Source organism: Acanthopagrus latus, chromosome 17 (genome assembly GCF_904848185.1).
Source record: "Acanthopagrus latus isolate v.2019 chromosome 17, fAcaLat1.1, whole genome shotgun sequence".
Lineage (NCBI taxonomy): Eukaryota > Metazoa > Chordata > Actinopteri > Spariformes > Sparidae > Acanthopagrus > Acanthopagrus latus.
In genome coordinates, this window is record NC_051055.1 from 13367150 (window position 1) to 13390305 (window position 23156).

General features: G+C 40.9%; 2 protein-coding genes and 1 long non-coding RNA gene across 3 annotated transcripts; 1 reads left to right on the forward strand and 2 right to left on the reverse strand.

Moving 5' to 3' along the window:
* Positions 1–1453: 1453 nt before the first annotated feature.
* Positions 1454–4458, reverse strand: LOC119006065 (CD209 antigen-like protein C). Its single transcript, XM_037074401.1, has 4 exons — positions 4276–4458; positions 4018–4086; positions 3687–3905; positions 1454–2498 (listed from the first exon to the last, which is right to left on the reverse strand). The coding sequence occupies exons 1-4, from the start codon at positions 4379–4381 to the stop codon at positions 2119–2121; spliced, it is 774 nt and encodes a 257-aa protein (XP_036930296.1). The 5' UTR covers positions 4382–4458; the 3' UTR covers positions 1454–2118.
* A 2189-nt stretch (positions 4459–6647) lies between these two features.
* On the reverse strand, positions 6648–19317 carry colec10 (collectin sub-family member 10 (C-type lectin)). The gene is made up of 7 exons (XM_037074417.1): positions 19075–19317; positions 15309–15380; positions 11510–11581; positions 7830–7883; positions 7637–7732; positions 7170–7381; positions 6648–7005 (listed from the first exon to the last, which is right to left on the reverse strand). The coding sequence occupies exons 1-7, from the start codon at positions 19172–19174 to the stop codon at positions 6772–6774; spliced, it is 840 nt and encodes a 279-aa protein (XP_036930312.1). The 5' UTR covers positions 19175–19317; the 3' UTR covers positions 6648–6771.
* On the forward strand, positions 8906–12109 carry LOC119006077. Its single transcript, XR_005070662.1, has 4 exons — positions 8906–9053; positions 9581–9676; positions 11522–11661; positions 11889–12109. It is a non-coding gene; the product is annotated as an uncharacterized LOC119006077 (long non-coding RNA).
* Positions 19318–23156: the final 3839 nt, after the last annotated feature.

The window sequence follows — 23156 nt, forward strand, 5'->3', positions numbered from 1 at the left end:
CAAGTAATGTCGTAGGCCACCTCCTCTGTTCAATTATTTAGAGAAACACATGGTTTGAAAGAAGAGTGAGACCATTAATCTCTGTCAAACTGGAACAGCCATCTTCGAACAGAGGCGGTGGCCTACCACATCACTTCTTTTACTTCTGCTTACTTCACTTAGTGATCTCATAAATCATTTTATCATTACTGTTTTCTTGTAAGGTAGTAATCATGTATATCATAAAAAGCCTTCTGGGTGTGTTTTGCAATGATGAAGCACCTAAGATGAGTCACTCCTTTAAACAGATGGATTTTATGCTCTCCACACACTACGGCTGGATTCACATTGGATCTGGCGTTGTGGCGAAAATGCAAGTCTTCCTAATCACTTTAATGAGGGTAACCTGTCTTGGGGTTCGGTGGTGCGTGCCGCAGGGGGGCCCCGCGAAAATACCCAGCTTGCTGCGTCAGACAAGTTGCAGCCAAAATGTAGCCCGACGTCACGTTGTAGTGGACGATCACGTATCAGGGTGCGACTGAAGCCACAGTGGAGTGTAACGTAGTGCGACATAATAAGTCACTCAGTTTGACTTTGTGCACTAATTTAAAACACATCTGTGGATGTCAATGATCATTGTAGGACTGGCGTGCAGAGGCATGACTGGAGATCATAAACGGGTCAGCAGCAGGGCATGTTACTTAGCATGGATAAAAAAATAAAAAACAGAGGGAACACAACATTTCAGAAGTTTCACTTTCACTGCAGTTTGGTCTAATGCCCCAGTATGATCTACCTGACATCCTGGTTGATTGCTATTATTTATAATCCATTAATGAGGACATGACATTTGATCACTCAAATATGAGGATTTGCTGCTTTTCCTTTGAAGTGTTTGGAATTTTTCCACAACTATTTTTTGACCTGGCAGGCACTGCCAAGGTCTGACTATGGTCTCTGGGTAGTTGTAAAGGACATTTCAGTAGTTGCAGTCCTAAAAATATAATCAAAAATTAACTCCACCCTAACCAACTATTACAGTAAAAATCCAGCTTATACAGTAATGCATGAATAAGAATGATCTAATGATGTATAACAATATAACAACCACAGAGGTTATTTTTCTGCATTGAAATCTTTTACTTTAATAAATAAGTCACATTTCTACTGTGTGGCATTAGTGCTTTTACTTAAGTAAATGATTTGAATACTTCCTCCACCACTGTAAGACCCAGTATCCTATCACATGATATAAGACAATGTTTAGCAAGACTGCCTGGAAATGGAAGGGAAGGACTCTTTCTGGGAAGCACATTGAGCCTGTAGAATACATTCATTACGATGGGTCTTCCTGAACAACAGGAAGCCAGCGATAAATCGTTTTCCGGACGAAACTGCTGAATCTTGTTCAGCTGCTGAAGCAAATATTATGACACTGTAGAGCGTTCAGTTATAGTCAGTCCATTATTCCTTTGTTCAAGTTTTTTATTGTTTACTTCAGAAACAGTGGAAGAAAACATTCAGAAGATACACCTTTATTTGTGTTTAAGCCATTTTACGGATTTGCCTCATTGATTCACAATTATGTTGAGGCATCATGCATTTTCTCATGTGAATTATGCTGATCATGTGTTGGTATGTATGTGTTATTATGACAATTACAATGATCGGACGTCTGATACTGTGACGTGATCTGTAGGAGTGGTGTCCCCATTATACAACCAGTGTACATGTGTTCACTGGAACGGAAGGGCAAAACATTTTTATTACACAATATGAATCAATCCCAGTATGAACCTTAATTCATTTATTCATTTTCTGCTATTGTCCTTTAATAACAACGACGGAGAGTGACTGATGAAAGCAGGAACCAAATATAAATGAGCAGTAATGTGAAGATTAAAGGAAACCCAATCGGTGTCACTCTTGAATGCATAAATCATCTTTACATTTATTTTGGTGCTTTGTATTTCACAAAAGAAATGAGAAAAATACACACAGCCTGTTTGTAGTATAGTATATAGAGACACAATGAAAAGGAACAGTTGTTGTCATACCATTTTGTGTCTATGTTCTAAACGGTATTTCCAGCGAAGGCCTTGAACGACATCAACAGAAAGACAAACTCAGCTCCGGTCCTCAATCCTCACACACCCATGGAAATCTTTGCTTACAAGGCACGTCATTCCATGCTGTTGCCGAACGTGAGAGCTCCACACAGTCCTCTTCCCCATCAGAGTTATTGGGCTCCCCATCTTGCCAGAATCCATCACCATCCAGGAAGGTTCCATCCACCCACTTCCATTTGTCCTCATGCTCGTGGCGAGACAGACCGATCCAGGTCACAGCAAAACTGCTCTTGACAAAATCCATCTCGTCTCTTGTGGTTATAATCACCAGGTCCGCTCCTTTCTGTTGACAGTCTTTTCTGGCGCCTTTCCAGGTTAGAGATGCCCCACACGGAGAGAAAATGTAGCACGTGTTGTTGAATTTTATCCAGCCAGGCTTGCAAGATTTATCTGGAAAGCAGAAGTTTCTTTTCATTACTGTGATCCCGAAACTGTTGCTTAGATTTGGAGACCAAAGTTATGGGCGCTATTGTCCAGGTTCTCAGGTCTGTCCTCCATCATTAAGCAATTTTAGTTATTTGTTTTGTTATTTTAATTTATGTATGTTATGTATGTTATGTATATAAATTTAATTTATTTATGGTAATTAAGTGTTTCACACAGCCAGGTAATCAACACAAATGTGTCTATCTTACCTAAATGTAACGAACTAATCAATAATGGAGCAACCTTAATTATGAGCAACCTGTCCACATCTTTTCACCTGTTGGTGACCGTTTTTTGTAAGACACATAAAAGTCTCAATATTCACAAGTTGGGTATTTACTGAAGGACTTAATGTTGTAGAACAAAACATAAAAATCTTAGCTCTTAAACTTCTAGATGAGGGAAGTGGAAATGCAAAAATACCATCTCATGACCAGGTTTTAAGACCTATTTCAGCAGCAGCAGCAAATTTCTAGATGTAGTAAGTCAGCCAGACATGCTAACAATTTCCTGTCAGATTATACACTCGGTCTTCAATCCATCCGTCTCAGTTTTGTCCATTTGTTTATTGCTTATGAAAAAGTTTCAAAAAGAGGCCATCTTTCTCAACTTCAACTGCTGTCTGGTGAGCAGTCATTTGCTGTTTGGGGCTTTAAAATAATAACTACTATAGCATTGTCAATATGATGATCAAGCTTCTGTCTGTTGTAAAGAGACTCAAAGCTCCAGTATCACGCAGTCAGCCTACTCTTTGTTAAACTGTGCAGAATGCTGTAGACAGTTAGAATCTAAAAATTGTACAGATTAAACTGTCACATTTGGTGCAAAACGACTACTGCTTACTAAACTTTGATGCAGAGAGTTGCTATTTTGGATGCAAGATTCTGGTGTTGTCTTTAGTTCTGTTTAACATCAAACAGACAGAGCAGGATAGTAGGATTCATCAATAACTCTAGAAACTTGTACTTGCATCCCTGATGATAAAGATGAGCAGAGAATTGTAATTGGGTGACCCGAAATGAAACTGTATCATTTTAATTAATATGCCTATTATGAAGACTACTTCGGTGTTTGACAATGTGCTTTTAATTCCTTTCTACAGCTGCGAATCCAATTCAAAACATTTTGTATGTTTTCAAGTTCATTTCTCACCTGTTTTGTTGAGATGTAAGTTTTTGATGTCCTCTTGTAACTTATCTCGACTGTCAACCACTTCGTTATACTGGCTCCGCAGGACCTCCAACTCTTGTGTCAGGTTGCTGGATTGGATCTTCAGTTGGTCTCGCTCGTCACTCAGTTTGTCTCTGCCTTGGGTGAGCTGGTGAATCAGGTCTGTATACTTCGAGTCCCACTGATTGACAGCACTGGTATCTGCAGAAAAGTTATTCCAGTGGGAGTCTTAGTCCTGATATGACCCTGAAGTCACATTTCAAAAGACTTTATAGCCAACTCTGACTTTGCTGTCTGGCATCAGTGCACTTACTGTGGGCCACCATGATCACAGTGAGCAGAAGAAGCCCCAGACACAGTGCAGCAGCTCCAATCCAGCACACTGCGGAACAAATAACCACCATAAGGAAATGAAAATTGCAAACTGTCAATGCAGACATAACATTTTTCTAAAAAGCTGAATTAGCGGAACAATCTCAGTACTTTTTTTTATTAAATTGTAACTTTGATAACTTTCAATAATTACTACAGTTACTATTCCTAGCAGGAATAATTGGGTGTGTACTCTCACCTGAACTCCGAGAACGCCATCCATGATTTGATCTGCTGCCAGAGGACATCAGATTCCAGCCATCTCCTTCAACCTCCCCCGATTTGCTGTTAAACGACAGTGACATTTGTAGATTTGTGGTCAGTGTCCTTTCCCCTCTGGTCCTAGCTCTCGCACTCTACATGCAGTTGCATCAAACACTTGTTATTAGGCTCATGATTTGCTGACAGTGCAAGTCTAAACTTGTGGGTAGGACATGTTCAGGCAAAGACAACCCCTTGGTTTATAGTAATGTTTACAGCAGAACAGATTTTTTTTGGGCATTAGTTGTTGTGAATATAAGCATTACATTCATTTTTATTCATTACTGTTTTTTTTTCCAAACAAACCATTAATAATTGTCAACATTACTTTGCATTAATTCACATTAACCATTTGAGTTCCTAATTGAGCTGTAGTGTACAGCAGCAGTGTTTTTTTTTTTCAACTGTGATTCACTTTCTTTTGTTTGCATCAGAATCGCAGAGTGAGCCTTTAAAGATAGCACAGTCAGCATAACTCTCTACTTTTACTTCCTATTTAAAATATGAAACAACAGAATGTCCGCTTTGGTTTATGTACTGAAGCATGGGAGTGTGTCGGGATCTTTCTTAACATTAAAAAAAAAAAGAAAACTCTTCAGGTGTATAGAAATGCTGTGATGAAGGTGTTGCCCCTTAAGTCACAGGTAGCCTTGATAGTATGCAGTGTGACCTCTCAGATTATACAGAGCCAAAGAGTAGGGAGAAGTGGCTGGAAATGTGTTATATTCCCTGCAAGTACTGAAACTATAAAAAATATACATATTTCATCATGTAAGCCAAAACAGCTAAGAGTAAAAGACAACCCCAAAATAGAAAAAGACAACCACAAAAAAAGAAGAAAAGACAACATCATTGACTTCTACTGGAAAAGGTCGGCACTTTCTAGCAACAATGACGATGATTATTATGATTTGCGGTTGTGATTGTCGACCTTTAATTGTAATAATATGCAATTCAGGGCCACCATAATTTGTGGCAGCCTCTTTGAGTAAATAGAGCTGGCTCAGGGATCGTCGCTCCAACAGAGGCTGTCACATGTATATGTGACACTTTTTGTATGTCACAAATATATTGGTAGTATTGATTTTATGCCATGTCAAAAAAAAACCAAAAAAAAAAAACCCAACCTACATGTATTACACGACCAACTGCTGTCTTAGAAAGCTATACCATTCATTGTCCTAGAGCAGCTTGCTAGAAGTTATCCATGCTGAACGTGTAAGGGCAGGAAACAGCAGCAGCAGCAAAAGAGGAAGGATTTTTTGACCCTTATCCTTCTTATTGGGTTGGGGAGGAGAGGAACAAAACATGACATTTACACTTCCCTGACATGAACCCTTTAAAACTTTACATGTGAGGAGCCGCTTTGACTTCTGGTGATTTTCTTGCCATTTATAACACCAAAGTGTTCTTTTTTTAACATATATCATTTAAATGAATGAGAACAGACAAGATGACAGGAAGTGTTTTTTGTCAACAATAATCAGCAAAATAACAAAGAATAAATTACCGTGATATAAGAAATAATAAAACTAAGACAAGAGGTTGTACTTTGAGCTAAATGCTAATGCTAGGATTGCAAAATCCTATTCTACGAGGGATAAACTATTTGAGTCTCTTGCAAGATGTTCAGCTTTAGTCAACGGCATCTTTTATCATTTGATCACCTACAAATCCCTCTCCATCGTCACACTCTTTGGTTGATTCATGAAACAAGCTTTTAACGAGCAGTATGAGCTCAAAGAAAACATTTGTTTTGAGGAAAGACACAACACTGAACTGTAGGTGGATTTCTTGTTTGTTGCCCGACAAACAAAAATCTAAATACACAAGAATAACTTCAGACTGTTTAGGTAAGATCTCGATTGTTATGGAGCTGAAGGCTGAAAGTTCAGTCGTGGATCTCTGGGAAGCAGTGCGGACCAAAAATACACCTGCAATTGTCTTTTTCTGGAAATCTTCAGGATTGACACTTTACTTTTAAACTAAATTGACAGTTGCAGTTTTTGGGAAGGTGTGCTGCAGCAGTGAAAACATCTCAATAGGCTGCTTTTGTATGAGAAAGAAAGACAACACGTACATATTAGGTACATATTGTACCTGTACAGTGTTTGGTTTGTGTCTGTGTGCGATTAATCAATTAATCAAAAAAGTAATCTGCAGATTAACTAGCTTGAAAATTGTAAACTGCACAAAAAAACTAATCTTTCCAAATGGTCCCAATGTTTCTAATGAAGTGCATCAATGATTTATAGTTTGCAAACAGCTGATCTACACATCGATCTATGGTAAATAAGATACAACATCATCTGATTATGCCAGCACAAGTTATTTTTATTGCAGTTATTTTCATCACATAAACTGCCATTACTATAAAACATAATGTAGATATGCTTTTATCTCCTCTAAATGCAAGTCTGAATGTCTCATTGACTCATGATGATGCCAGAGCAGGTGCCCCTCTTCCTCCTCCTCTTCGTCTGCTCTTTGGGAACTCGCAGATGAAAAACATGGCCACCTCGCACTCCACATGAGCCCATGATCCAGTGCTGAGCAGCTCCACGCAGGTGGAGTTTGGGGTGGCAGAAAGTAGCTCCTCCTCTGGGCTCCAGGATGAAAAGGCCTGCAGAGGGCTGGAGTCTGCATAAACATAACTGCTTGTTCCGTCCTGATTGCAAAGAATATAAGAGATAAGTGATTAGAAAAACTTGAAAACAGATCTTTTCATTGTGCAGCCAGGTTTCCTGACAATTTGGTCCTTTATACTCTTCCTGCTTTAGAAAACAGTAGTGATGAGAACAAAAAACTGAAACAGCGTTGGAGGCCACTTACTGTGTCCTTGCTTTGAGCCTGCACTCCTACGTAAACTCTTGTTAGTCCTGCCTCGCCAACATAGTTTGCCATCAGCTGGTTTGTGTTGCTGGTTTTTGGCATGGCCAGGGTGCCTCCTCTTAGCTTGCAGTTCATTGAGGCCTCTCTGAATCTCTTTGGCTCCTTCACCAGCAGGTAGTACCTCTCTTCTGTTTCCTTCAGCCCCAAGATGACTGCACAGGGCAGGGTTACAGGTTAAAGGTCATTAAGGAGTTAGGGCAGCAGATATAAAACGCAAATATTAAAGCAAATATTTCAAGAAACTATTCTACACAAAAATGTGTATTATGTGTATGTACCACAACCTTCCGCACGCTGGTGCCACACAGCATACAACTGGTGCCCCAGCCCCTCAAACAGTCCACCGCCACCACATAACTGACTGTAGTGTGTCCTGAAGCACAGCTATCACACCATTCACTACTCACCATTCTTCACAAACTTGACAGCATTCCTCAGCTTGCCTACATTGATGTCCAGCTGTCCTACCACCTTCCTGTACCTGCCACAGTCACATGTTGTGCCTGGAGTATTAAACAAGGGTCAGCACATTTGAGATTTGAGTGTGAGCAGGAGTGGGGACTGGGGGAAAAAATGTCTGCATGCTGTAAAGTTACTAACCTGTTTGTCCTTTAAAACCAGACGGCCCCTCCAAACCTGCGTCACCTGTGTCACCTGCAGAGAAATATGAGTCACATGTGAGACAATTCCTACAATTGCGATCCTGGAAATGAACTTTTTCTTGTTTTCAATCGCTTAGAATATGAATGAGGACAGTACAATCAGTGACAATCTGACAGTAATTCAATTTACCGACAGCTTCTTGTGTTATGGTGATGATATTGTGATGTAGTTGCAAAAGATTACCAGCAGATGGCTGTATCACACATAAAACATCATAAACAGGGCTGCACACTGGAGTAGATTTAATCGGGTCAAGCATAGTGTAACACAGATTTAGTTGTTCCAAATGAAACATTATATGACAACACTGATATTCTTTTTAACATGGAGATTCATTTGTAAGTTTTGTGTGTAAATGAAAACTACCACACAGTCACGTTTTCATAGAGTTAACCGAGGAAACTGACGGTTGTAGATTTTGGGGAAGTGGGCTGCAGCAGTACAAACATCACAATAGGCTGGTTTTGTATGAGGATGAACCACAATGTGTACATATTGGGTACATTCTGTACCTGTTCAATCTGACCAGAGTTGTTGGGTTTTTTTTTTTAACATGGATGGAATAAACAGCTACTGTTCGTGCACAAAAGCCAAAGCAGTAATGAATAAGTGGAAAGTAATAATAAGATGTTTTTCTCCTATCAAATGAAATGTTCATGTTCTACTATACAAGATAAGACTGTTACAGTGTGTCTCATGCACCGAGTAGCAACTTAACCTGCTGTTGTGGACGTTCAATGGTCAGAAACTGAAAAAGTTCCTTCTTTTGCCCAGAAACACAGACAGGAAGCTTAGAAATGCCAAATGCCAGTAACACCCTGAGCACAGCCTTGGCAAAACCATGTGCTGTTACTGCATGTAACACCCTGAGACCAATGTCTCTATGTCCTTTTTGTCACCTCAGTTGGTTCCATGTAAATCAAACAATGAATCAAATGAAATTGAAAACCAAATGATTCCAGGACCACAGGTGTGAACAATAATGAGGATTGCACTTGGGATCAAAGCAGCAATTTGTATGAGAGAAAAGTCTAACAAATAGCCTGTAAACTAACATATTTCAAGGAAACTTCCAGCTGGTTTCTGCTTAATTTTTTCATTCCAGTTTGTCTTCCAACTAGTTTCTGTCCAACTTGCCCCCCGGCAGGCCACTCAATCCAAGTGAGCTGTTGCAGTTTTATTTCCAAATATTTTGTGTCTACTTTTTACTGGAAATGTATCAAAGGAAATTACCAGCTACTTTGTAACTGCTTATTAGAAAATAGCAGAATAATATGATTAAATCAAATTGGGGTACATTTGAAAACATTTGAGGTCATTATGGTGGTATCTGGGGGTAATTTCAAAGAAATTTCAAATATTTTACTTCACAGTGAAGACCTGCTAAGCATCAACAGTAAAATGAACCTAATGTATGAAATGGGTCAACTTACCACAAACAGTCCTGCTGCCGTTAGTTGGTAGGTTTTTCATGCAAATTCAGTAATTACACAAGGTTTTGCAATTTATAGCTTTTGATAGCCATAATGACCCCATGCATCTCAAATAAACACTAATTTTGCTAATGTAGACACTGAAATGAACACTTTTCCCCATAATATTATCAAAGCTCTTCGGAGTAACTGATTTTTAGCGAGAGATTCTGTAGAAGCCGATGTTCTCTCTTAAAATGTGTTTTTTCCCCCCAGGTGTTTTATGAGCTACAGGCACACAGGATCAAGGAGAAATCCAAACGTGTGACCTCACTCCTTCGCCTGAGATGGCTGATGCACAGCTACTTTCCTGTAAGTGTTTTAAACATAATGAATACTGAGAAAAGTGAAGGCCTAGAAAGGCAGGGGAACATGACTGCTCATAAAACCACAAAAGTAAAGACAGAAATTGTTTAAGCCACCCTGGGCAAAGCAACTGCATGACATCACACTGCAGGATTATGTTTTCTTCTATCTTTGGAGGTGATAACTTAAAACATGACACAAACGGGGGGAAAAATGCATTGTTTTTAAAGAAAAACTGGATCTGGCTTTAAACAGATTCTCGTGTGTATTAGTCTTGGGACTAATTAAGTTTGCTGATTTGTGTCTTGAATGTTTTGAGTCTGTGGTTATGGAGCAGCTGTCCAAGCTAAGGAGGAGTTCAGGGAGCTATATTTCTTCTTTTAAGACAATTATAAAGTCATTAAGGTCCTGAGGAACCACACAGCTTCTTTTTTTGCCACTTTTTGTTGCTACTCGTTGACAACTGAAAACGTTTCATGGCAGGAACGAGGACACATTTATAAGCTTGATGGTCATGATTTTCATCGATCTTTCTCTCATTTTGGAGTTGAGTTTTTCTAAAGGACACTGCGGGTGAAGCCTCCCGTCTGACGCATTCTCTCGTGTGATCACGATATACTTTGCTGTATACTTTGCATTGAAATTAGTGAGGCTGATGAAAATCGATAACACCGTATTACAAGGTTAACTAGATGAGAGAGAGACGTCTAACTATAAAACGAGGAATCTGTCTGTCTGTCTGTTATTCACATACCTTTAAGAACTGTTCATCTGATCTACTTCACACTTGGACGGTGTATTGTTGCGGACCAACGGAGGTACAGTGTTGAATTTGGTTCAGTCTGGTCAAGTATGATGTTTAATATGAATACATTTAGAAGAAATAGGGAACAGCGCTCTAAGCAGCAGCAGCAGCAGCAGCAGCAGGGTGTGGCTTTAGGACTCTGGCTTGATGGCTCTGCAGACTGAAGCTGGGCCCATGCGTGATCCCTCTCATGTGATCTCATGGGGAAGCAGACGTAAACAAGATGGGGATTAGCGTGGTGCAGCAACTTGCTGCAGTAACGCATTGCAGTGAGGAAAAACTGAAAACAGAGGGATAAACACGTCTTAATGAGAGGGGAGATGCAGTCCACGTGGGTTTTCTACTTTGGGGTTTAAGTTTCTGTCGACAGTCATATGCTAGAGCAACTCGGGGGACTCTGGTGGCTCAGCTGGTGGAGTGCGCGCACCATACACAGAGGCTGTCCTCACTACAGCCGCCCAGAGTTAAAATCTGACCTGTGGCCCTTTGCTGCATGTCGTTCCCCCCTCTCTCTCATCCCCTTTCCTCTCACTCAACATAACAAAGGACATGACATCATTTTAGAAAGAATAACCTTGTGGGCTAAAATGTTTATTGTTGTTTGGTAGCACCGTCAGCTGCTCCAGGACGCCTCTTTTACTGGTTGTTGTGGTCCAACTTGGAAAGTACAGATGTAATCATCCCCGCTTGAAATCGTAAAAATCAAACATGTTTGATATAATTTATGTCCTGATTAGGAAGCTTAAGACTGAATCTCCAAACCCCTCACATTACCAAATAATCTGTGCCGAGCACCGGCACCGCTATTACAATTGGCCAGCCTAAAGGAAGTCAAATTATGTGAGTTTGCCGCACTACATACGATACCTCTGCTAATTAAATCCATGCTCTACTTCATAGTTCCGGTGGTTATGTCTACGCAAGCGACTAATACGCCTATTTTGAAAATCATATCTCTGCTAACTGTATACAGTTCACTTTTACAATGTTACAGATGTTGGTAAGTCCATTAGAATGATTTTCCTTTGTTTTACCTTTGTCTCCAGCAGGTCCCATCTTCCCTGAGTGGCCCATCTCGCCTTTAAGCCCCATCTCTCCTGGCACTCCTGGGGAAGAAAAGGCAGTAGGACAGCAGTGGATGAGAAGAGGAGGAACACATGGAGAGAACTAATCGTTTTTCAGACAAGTAAATATCGGTTTTAAATCAGGACTTTCCGATCCAACATGGTGTGCATAATATATGGAAAAGTGGGAACATTTCCCACAAAGTCAACATGGTGAAATCCCTTCTTCTTAATGTTCGGCATACGTTATATTGTCATATTTTGACAGTTGTAACTGTTCCTTGTTGTTTTCATCATTTTTCTCATGCCCAATCAATATAATTGCATGCACCTGTCTTTTCTTCTGGAGATGATCTCTGCGAGCCCTGAGGCTGTTTTCCAACAATCACTGCATAGTTTTGTTCCTGCAACTGATGCCGCCTCTGCTATCGGAGGAGAGAATGCTGATTGTGGAGCGAAGACAGTCCATCACAAAGTGTTGAAAGTGATCCATATTGATTGTTTGTTATTACTTCTGATCAGACTTGTTGTCATCACAATGTCTGTCACATATTACAAACCTTCTCTGCTCTGGAATCTGATTACTGTCCTCTGTCACCACACCATCCTATTAAGGCTGCACGAGGTTGGTGTTAACAGAGAAGGTGCATGTATCAGAGTGAAAGTGAGACAGCTTGTGTGTGTGTGTGTGTGTGTGTGTGTGCGCGCGCGCGCGTGTGTGCATGTGCATGTGTGAGCGTGTGCGTGTTTGTGTGAGTATGGGAAAACTACAGAGCAGACGGAGGCTCTCTGCCAGCACTTGAACGAGTATTTCCTCAGGAAACTATTCAACTGGAAATTGATGGCATTTGAAATACTAAGTGACGCATTGGAGAGGCCTATTGCTATTAGAGGGATTTGCCACACACACGCACACACACACACACACACACACACACACCCACAGCCAGCTATTCACGACCATTTCCCATTTTCCCTCATGTTGATTTTCTACTTGATGATTTGTGAGAAGTGTTGGCGAAAGCTGTGAGGTCTTATGGATTGTGTGAGGTCTTGCACTGGCCTATGGGAAACGTCACTATTTCACAGTGATCTGTGTGCAATTTTTGCTTCATTTTCAGTGTGAGTGCCTGAGAAGCAGCATCACAAAGTAAATATTCAGACAAAACGGACCTGAGGACTGATTGTGGACAGTGATGAAAGGTGTTTGTTTTTTGCTCTATGAAGAAATTTGATCTGTGGCTCTTGTTATTCCTTCAGTGTCTATAAAAGTTGATTAATGTTGTTTTCGCAGTGCTTACGCTCGCCAGTTAAACCGTCTACCTAAACGTCCAGATAACAGTCCCTGCTATCACTGCTGTTGCTCTTTATAATGGCCAACCCCTCCAACTGGTTTAACGTCTGGATTCTCCAGCTGCTGGAGGATAAAGGAGGTGAAGGCCACATTTTTCATTCTAATCACAGAGCCTGGGACACTTTTCAAACAACCTTAAGCTATTTAAGAAAAAAAAATCTCGAGCAGTGACCTCAATGGACTGAATGTTTTCAAGGCTTAATGATACAAAAATACAAGAGATTAAATGCCAGGCAGATCATTCATTAAACACTGTTTGCTCAAACATAATGAGCAAATGTGAATACTGGCATTTCTGCTTTATAGAGCTCGGCTGGGTCATGTGAAATATAGGCACTGAGTCACACTTTCCATTTGTCGCACATGCTCCTCACAAGAATTGATCAGTCCACTCTTCCAGCAGTTTTAAGCAAAGCACAATTAACAAAGGCAGAGAAGTAGCACTACTGTTTGTTGACGCCAATGAGCTTGGAGCAACAAATTGTTTTTGTTGCCCTCTGGAGCATTCACAGTCATGTATTCCCTCCTGACCTTCCAAAATTAAGCAACTGTTTCCTGTAAAAGGCTTAAATTAAAAGAGGGAATACATGCGTCATCTGTTGAGCTGTACACTTACTTACAAAGTCATCATAGGAACTTCGCGTCCGTTCCTGCAGTAAGTGTACACACAGAGAAACCATAATGATTGGGTTAGCTATACTGTTGAAAAATATCCACAGAGCTGGAAAGGTGAAAGAAGGTTCACATCCTTTTTTTTTTTTTAGCATCTTTACGCGGGTGTGCATGTATGTGTGTGTGTGTCCGACAACCTGTCTCAGAGGAAGAAAGCAGTCCTTTTAAACAGCATGTGTGGATGTGTACATAGTTCTGTACTGTTTGTTTACATGTACATCTGCCCCCATGTGTCAATATGCTTGCGTGCCTTGTTTGCATATAGTATATTGTATGTACGCCTCAGAGTGTGTTTGCGTGTATATGTTTGTGAGTGTGTGTGTGTGCGTGTGTGTATGTGTGTGTGCGTGTTTGTATATGATATGGCCTGTTGGTCGGCCAGCTATTCTACCAGCCCAGTTGGAACAAGTAAGGCAAAGCAGGACGCCATCGCTCTGCTTCCTCCACAGATACACAACAGTGCAGGTCTGTCTGTCTGTCTGCAACAGAGCAAAACTCTCAAAGCGAGCTGTCTGGAGCAGGAAAAAGCAAAAGCTGCTGCCAGGGCAAAGTCATGCATTCTGTCGAGGAGCTCACAGTACGTATGAGGAGTTTGTTTGTCCTGAGGCAATCTCAGTGATATTTTTGAGGAACAGGCGAGTCATGTCAGACTTTGTGTCTGTGCAAACAGTAAGGGGTCTTGAGGCCTTCCCACCCATTAATTTAGCTGTGTTTTTACTTTCAGTTGTCCATGCATATTAGGTTTAGCTTTAGTTCAATTGAAAAAAAATTTGAGTAGCCCATTGTTAAGATCTGTGAGACAGGATTGTATTTTTATCAGTTGACACAACTGTTGTTGGAATCAAATAACAAATAGATGTGGGAGTCATTTGCATAAAAATTAATTTTGTTCCCATAAAACATTTTACTTAGAGGGAGCATATGAATGGTGAATAAGAAAGGGCCAAGGACTGAGCCTTGAGGTACTCCAAAGGAGAAAAGGGAGGTGGAGGATCTGAACTAAAAAGGCCAAAGAGAGTGTCATTGTAGAGAGACAATGCGATACAAAAAACTTTCAAAACACTTTCTTTGGCTCCAGTTACCTCACTGTGACTTAGCAAAGTTTAGGACACAGTCATGTACGACTGGCCTGTATCACTGTCTGTGGTCCAAGTAATTTTAGTTCCATGTTCCTTCTCCTATGATTTTACTGTGAGTCACGAGTGTGGGTGCTACTAAAACAATCACTGTGATTGTGCCAATATTTTACCACTGCATCACCTTCAACCACAGTCTGATAAGAAACCAAGCTTTATTTTTTTTTTGACTATACTGGTGACCTTAATGGGGCAACGCCAACACATCTACTGATCTTGTAGAGTTATCCTACGTCTGCGAAAGAAGTTGTGGTTCTAGAGGGAGAGATATCACATTTGTTGGCAACGGTTGAGACTAAAACTGAAGGTGCAAAAAAAGTGGTTGTGTGGACTTAGAGAACTGTTACATTTTGGGTGATGCAGACACCAGGCTTTGATGAGGAAGAAGAACACATGGAATAAAAATAACACAATATCCCTCTTTCTGCTGAATCGATATTATTCATTTTACTTATCAGTCTTTTGTGAGTCTGGCGTAGTGGAGTGCTCTTTTGACTGAGAATTGTCTTGACTTGTTTTTGTCCACATTTCTATGACTAACTGCCAGGCAACATCCTCTCCCCCCACCATATACCATGTACATAATAGATGTATGGATGCTGGATACCTGGAAGTCCTGCTGGTCCATCCTTCCCCAGTTTTCCCTGGTCGCCCTCATCTCCAATCTCACCCTGGTCTCCTGGATTAAAAAGCAAAGACAGTAAAGTTTAGGTTCATACACGGTTCCGTTCAGAGGGTCCTGCCATATGCATGTAAGATACCTGAATATACTGTATGTATCACTGTTGGCACAATGAAACCCATCACAGGATGATGACACATTATCAACACCAACAGTTGGTTTAAAACTATATCAGCAAAGTGTCACGGTGGAGCAGATAACATGGACCAAAATGCTGAAGACGGCAGGTGAGAAGACCAGTGGGTGAAGTTTTATTCAGGATAAGAGGCAACACAAGGAACAAGCAAACACAAAAGGATCAGGGAGGCACAACAGATGACCTGACAAAGACTGAACTTAAGACTGCATTTAAATACAAAATAAACTAACAAGGGGATGAGACGCAGGTGGGGGTAATGAGTGGAAGAACACTTGGAACAGGGAGGAAGTTGATAAGCAAGAAAGAACACTGGGAACAAGGCTGTGGATGAAGTAAAAACAGTAAAGAACAGACAGATACAGGTCATGCTCTCATATTTTGGCGGTGCCTATCTAACAGAGATTGCAGTTTAATTAAAGGCAGAGATGAACATAAAAGTCCTTAGCATGTTCTTTAAAAGTAGTTTAAGTTGGGGCAAATACCTTCTGGGCGTTTGTTCTAACAGTGGACACACCTTGGACCTGCAGAATGAGCCGTCTCTGTCTTCAGGTTAATAACACTGTTGTGTGTTTACTGTCATCATTTCAAGCCTGTGAGGACGTAAGACTAGAAGGCTTTAAGCCGCTGATAGACCAGCCTGAAGACGCAGATAATACAGTTCCTTTGATTACCTCTAGAGCATGTATGTCTACATTTTTCTGGTGGCTGAATACCATTTGTGGCCTACATTATTAAAGTATTGTGTTAAGAAGCAAATGTTTGACACATTCAAAATAAGATTTTTTAGTTTTGATGATATTGCAATGAATTGTGGGTTATAAAATCTATTGAAGGCTTAAAGTCTGCAGGAGGCCCCTTAGGGGCTGGGTGGATTGTGGGTTTGGACAAGCTGGATATCTGGATGCAGCCTGATAGACCCCAATTCATTAGAGTATATCCTGTCAGTTTTACATTTTCTCCTACCTGGGGATGGAGAGTACACTTGTGTAAGAAGGTGAAGTACCAACAGGGTTCAATAACGACGGGAGCAAAGGACAAATGCAGTACAAATAGCGACAAAGTCTGTGTAGGAGGGGCCTTGTTTTGGTGCCTAAATGAACCAAACTACAAGTCAGCTGACATGTTTCCCTGCAACCTTTATTTCCAAAGTCATGGACGTTTTGTATTTACTATTGCTCTCTTGACCGTGGAAAGAGAGCTTGTACTTTTCACACTAAAGAAAGGCAAAATGTGACACTTACAGGTACCAGATTTAATAACTTAATGCAGCTTCACAATGTTTTGTTCTTACGATAGAAACATTTATCAGCCCCAATCCAGATGGTGGAGGTCGTTCAGAAATGCATTTTGGCATTCCACTATTTAGGGATTTATTGTAATTTCAGTCTCAACAACTTTCTTCTTCTTCTTTCTTGGAGAGACCTGAGCAATGATCAGTACAGCAGTCTACTGTGGATGAATTCATTGTTTTTCTAAATCCTGTTTGGACACATGTCCTCAAAAACTATACATATAAATAAAGTAATAACAGGCTAACTTACTTATTTACTTGATATGGGTTTTAAAACTGAGATTTGAATCAGTGACAGCTCACAGATTTCTGACTTGTTTTGTTTTACTTAAAAGAAATGAAATCAAGAGGAGTATCCACTTTTAGACTTGACACAACACAGTTTTCAGAGGTGAAAGCACAGATGAGGTGTAGGAGAAATATCTCTGGTGGGTCCGCTGCTCAAAGAGCTTTTGGCAAGAAACCCTGAGAAGCTTTCGGAGTGTCTGTTAAAGCTGTAATTTTGTCCCAGTTGTTGATGCCAACAGCACTTTATATCTTTTTAAGTGCTGGGCTTTGAAACGAAGGATTGTAACAAACCCCTTCTATTAGCCTGGAGTAGTACTTAGGAAAACTGATTATTCATTTCTGAAGGCGGTGTAGACATTTTAAGTAACCTAAATCACTGCAATTTCAAGTATTTCTGCATGCATAACATTATTTCCATTTCTGGACTACTGAAATGAAACTATGCACATACCTCATTTGTGTGATTAAGGTGTCAAATCACAGAGAGACTTCCCATACAAAATTACTGCATTCTGGCAGTTATCACTTTGTCTTACATGAAAAAATGTTTTAAAGTGTGTCATGTGACAAATGTTTTTCTGATGTCTCTGTCTAACTATAAAGCAGGGAATCAAGTCTGGGTGAGTGGGAGACCTGCTTAACACTGGTTTTCTATTCTCCAGCATGAACTGGCAGATAGATTTTAAGTTTCTGTCAACACTAGTATGCTAACTAATGTTAGCCTCAAAGACAAGAACTTTTACCAAGGCTTGCACCAGGATGCAGAGGATCCAGATTTTAAATTGTAAATCTCAAACATGCTTGATATTATCTGTGAGCAGTTCAGGAGGCTCAAGACCGGATCCGTAAACTCGCATTACAGGACAACTTGTGCTGAACAGCATGTTTTTGAAAAGGGCGCAGCGCAAAGAAATCAAATCAAATAAAATGCTGGTCAATCTATTTCAAAATGCTGAAGTCAGAGTACCAGTAAATGCAATAAAAGTATGTTTATTGAATGTGTTAAATGAAGAAGAACAGTTTAAGAAGTGGTGTTGGTGTGGAATTTTTTTTTAAAGTGTATGAGACAGAAAAATTGGCCCACTCACACAAAGACGTGAGAAAGCACTCACACACACACACACACACACACACACACACACACGCACACGCACGCACACACACACGCACACGCACACACACACACACACACACACACACACACACACACACACACACACACACACACACACACACTTCCACATACTGACTCTGGTCAGTCCTATCTTGGATGAGTCTTGTATAAATAATCAGCTCAGTTCAGTGGCAGCTGTCTAAATACACACTGTCACAATGGGGCTTTCTCACTGGAGCAAAAATTCAGCAGAAAACTGACTAAATGTGGGCTAACTTCCTATTGTGTGTATTTGCTGTGAGAGCTGCCTCTCCAATTTATGCCCCCACTTGCCTTTTGTGTTCAGAAGCTGAAGCAGTTTTTCCCCAAACGATTTAAGCCAACATGTTTCTCTGCTCAAGAACTGTCGAATTAAGATTGTCGCCCTCATTAACACTTGACAGACCTCCAAGCTGAAAGCCACTTTTTTCGGCAGCGTCGATGGAGCTGAAAAAGAAGCTTAACTGTGTATTTTATTAGGTCTGTCTGTCTGAATCAGCAGGGGAACGAGCTACTGGATGTCGTTAAATGGAAAACACACACAGGGAGGCATTCCCTCCAGAAGACTACGGGGTGGCAGAATGCTGGCTAATAAACTACAGGACATTACATGCTTGGTTCCTTTATCATCAGCTCTATAAACCCTGAAGCATAATCATGGTGTTTCCTCCTATTTTTCCACTATGACTGTTTTTTTTATTCTTTTTTATTGGAGGCCTATACATACTAACCCTAACCCTGGTTTGGATTTAGATTTACAGATTTAGATTTAAGATTTAGATTTCAGGCAGAGCCATGCACATTCTGGGACATGCGTTACCTTTCGCTCCAGGCAGGAGGGTATTGGTGCAGACTTCTGTAGAGGCAGAAACATGGTTGAACACGGCGGCAAACACACAGATCACCAACGGTCCCATCATCTCCCGATCATCAGCGACCACTGAAGTAGATCCCGATTGTTAGATGTGCTGGTTGTTACCTGCATCAAAGTTCTGACCATGTGAGGAGGATCAGTGCAGCACTAATTAGCCAACATACTGCAGAGAGACTACGAACACGCACACTTGTTTATAACGTCTTATCAGTTACTTGTCATAATGTCAAACAACACTTAACAGATCACTGCATTCCTGCATGTCTTGCCCCCTTGAAATTTGAAACCGTGTGTGAGTTCATAACATAATTTAGATACAAAACAAATGCAAAATAAAAAAATATATAAAAAACAGGATGGGACAAAGACAGTATTGTGTATATACTTGTATTTGGTAAGTTAAAGGAGAACTATGTAGTTCTGGGGAAGAAATGTTATACAGAGGAGAAAGATCTTCTACTGTTTTACTTTGTTTATATTTGGCGGACCCTGCCACCTCTCTAGCTTCAAACGGGACCTTATTTCTTTCTGAGAACAGCTTGTTTATTCAGTTCTGCGAACTATAAATATTTCTAAGGTTGTATTTTTTACCTCATTAACATTATAAACATTGAAATTCTGAGTTTGAATTTCTTCTCCAAAACTACATAGTGCCCATTTAAACAGAATTATGTTTTCAGTTATGGCATTTATGATCACATTGCTTTGCATCTGATGGATGATAAAAAAATTGTTGTGCAACGATGGTGCAAAAAATGTCCAAAATCTCTGCAAGGTCTTGATGAGTTGACTGTTAAAAAGAACATGTAAATATTTAGGATAAATGACAGGCACATAGTGTTAATATTAAACAAGCCTGAGTCAGAAGTGACTGGGATTTTTTCTTATCAACAGCAAGGGAGTAGCACCTCTTGGCAAGCAACATTTCTCTCCTCCTCCTCCTCCTCCTCCTCCTCCTCCTCTCTGCTCTTCCTCCACCCTTCAGACCACAAACGATTTAGTGGGAGAGGTTTAAACTGACACACACACACACACAAACACACAGAAACAAATACACAGATATATATTATGTACATGCACACAAACACATGGGACACAAAAAGTGTGCAAAAATGCATGCGTGCGCACACAAACACACACATACACACACACACACACACACACACAGATTCTTGCATAATTGCATCCTGTGGTTTGTCACTATGCGGTGCAAACATACAAAGATTAGAGGTTTGGAGGCCGGAGTGGGACAGAGAGAAAGGACTGAAGGGTGGGTGGCAGAAAATGAGAGAAGAGGCACAGAGACATAAATAGGGTGAGATAGTGAGGAGTAATTAGGAATTATTACAGAAAGGCAGAGTGAGGAACAAAGAGGGATGGCGAGTAAGGAAAGAGTGCGGTCAAAGTCACATATCTTGGCACAAGGAGAGAGTTCCTTATTCAAGAGTTATGCTTCCTGGGATGTCTTCAGCTCTCCATCAGTGTGACGAGTCATCAGGGGTGTTAGTCCTCTCTGCTCTTTGAAGTGCAGCGAGAGGCTGATGTTATTGAACGACTGATAACTGACAAAAACAGGAAGATTCATCTCAATCAGACCTATTATTCCCCCAAGGAGCCAGTCATCACTTTGAAAAGCGGCCATCTTGAGGAGAGGATTTACATGATTTGCTGCCTTTATTGTGGTTGGCCCGTTGTAATGTTGTTTGTAGTTATTACAGACAAAAATCGCTCGGTTACATCCACAACTGGCTGCGAAGTTACAACAGATTTTTCTGCTTACAGTCGAGTTACAGATTATATCAACTGGTGCTGTTCAAAGGAGACAATAAAGGCCTGATACTTAGTTGGATGAGTCATAGTCATTAATCAATTTTGGTGCTGATTCTAATGTTTGTTTCTTTTGGGTTATCTCTGAAAAACTTTTTAAACCACGCACACATGCATGGCCTTCGAAAATATTTCACTCTCGATATCAGTGAGAGTCCGACAATGAACATTTTTTTTGGCTCCTGCTGCTGTCTGCTCCAAGCTTCGAAGTCTATACTGTTCCTGCTGAAGAATTTGTTGCTGTTCAGACATGTGTATTTTGGTACGAGAGCTCTTTTACGGCTCTGGCTTTTGGTGTTGCTGACAATAACTGGCTAGCCGGCGTGGCTTTTTCAGTTTCAGTTCAAAGGGAACAACCAATGCCAACAGCACATATTTGTGTGGCCTACATGGTTAAAAAAAAAATGGAATACAGTTGCTGATCCTTCGTGTAAAAAAGGAGCCAGTTGAGGTGGCTCAGACATCTGATCGAGATGCCTCCCGGGTGCCTTCCCTTGGAGCTTCTCTGGGCAAATTGAGCTGGTGGGAGACCCCGATGTAGATACAGAACATGCTGGAGAGATTATATAGCTCATCTGGTTTGGGAGTGCCTGTGACCTGGCCCTGGATAAGAGGCAGATGATGGGCTGTAAAAGAGGATATATGCTCAGCCAACCTGCCTTTCATACTTAACAGTTAAATAACTTACAGTTCCCATTTTGTTGATAGATTTTCTGTATTTCAAGGTCCCATATTATACTGTTTTCATCAATTTCACACAGCTGTCAGAGGTCCACCAACACTGTATTTAAAATGTGCACCTTTCAAACCTTTAAATGCTATGGAGATCCATCTGTCAACGCCTGCCTTGCCTGCTACACGCCCCTCTCAGGGAGAGGATTCTGCTTGCGCTAGCGATAGCATGCGCTAATGTTATGGTGGATGTATATATATGTATTGCTATGGCTCGTGGAGATTTTATCGTTCAGCCATACCAGGTTGACCCAGAATTGGACCCAGAAAGAGAGGCTCCTGAAGAAGAACAGGCTCTGTGGCAGCAGCAGGATGTTTCAGAATGGTTAGTGTGCCTGAATAATGTTAGTTTGTTTGTATGTATTGTTACAATTACTACCATGCAGCTAATGTTAGCTCCTTTTAACGGTAAAGGTAACTTATAGTTCTTTGGTAACTGTAAATATTATCAAAACGTGATGACACTTACCTGTGGCTCGGGTGCAGTTGCTGGGTCCCGTATGGTTGGGACTGATCCTTTCACGAGGGTCAGTGTCGAGGCAAAGCCAGCTTTCTACTGACCCTCGTCACTGAAGCAGTCCGATGTGAAGTGGTTAGCACACACATACAAGCTAACACCAACCGCAGCTGGCACGTTGTCATTAAAAATGAAATGCAACCACTGTCTCTTCTGTTGTCCTGTAGCTGTGACAGAATATAGGCACTTACAAGTTTTACAACCAACAAGAGAACAATTTGCATGTCTAGCTCTGAGTGACGACATTGCGTAACACTGCTATCTTGCAGCTGGACACACCAAACTTCACCTCGGGGATGAACGCCCCCTCTCGGATATCTCCGGGGAGAGGGGGGAGTGTTTTTTGCACAGAGGAGGCCGGCCTATGAAAATCTCTCCTGTAATGACAGGAGCTGAATCTGAACAGCCTGTAGGAGCTACAGTGCCTGCTCAGGCCCCTTAGAGCCACCCAGTCAGAGCAGACTTTGCCTTACAGGAGCGAGCTCTTAAAAGGACAGGCACTGAGTTTCTTAACACTGAAGATGAACATGAAACATGAACATGAAAATGAGCATTATAATATGGGCCCCGAGCAGTAGATAGTGAACTGTATGTGTGTGTGTGTGTGTGTGTGTGTGTGTGTGTGTGTGTGTGAGTAAATGTGTGCCTTAACCATCAGTTACTAATCATCATCCTCACAATTTAAGTGGACTTTCTCTGCTACACTGTTTTGGTTCAGGGGAAAGTGCAGCATTCCTACATGTGTATCCACACCACACAAACGCGCAGACAGACACACACTCACATAGGAACAACCCTGCTATCCCGAAGGCTAATTGTTTACATGTGGTTCAGATTGCGTTCTCTAATTAAGAAAGTGATTCACACTCCTGGATTGAGGGTTGTCTCCGTCGTGGTAACCGCACCACAAAACGGCCCTGTTTTCCCTGGTGCCTGAAAACCCCATTTACAA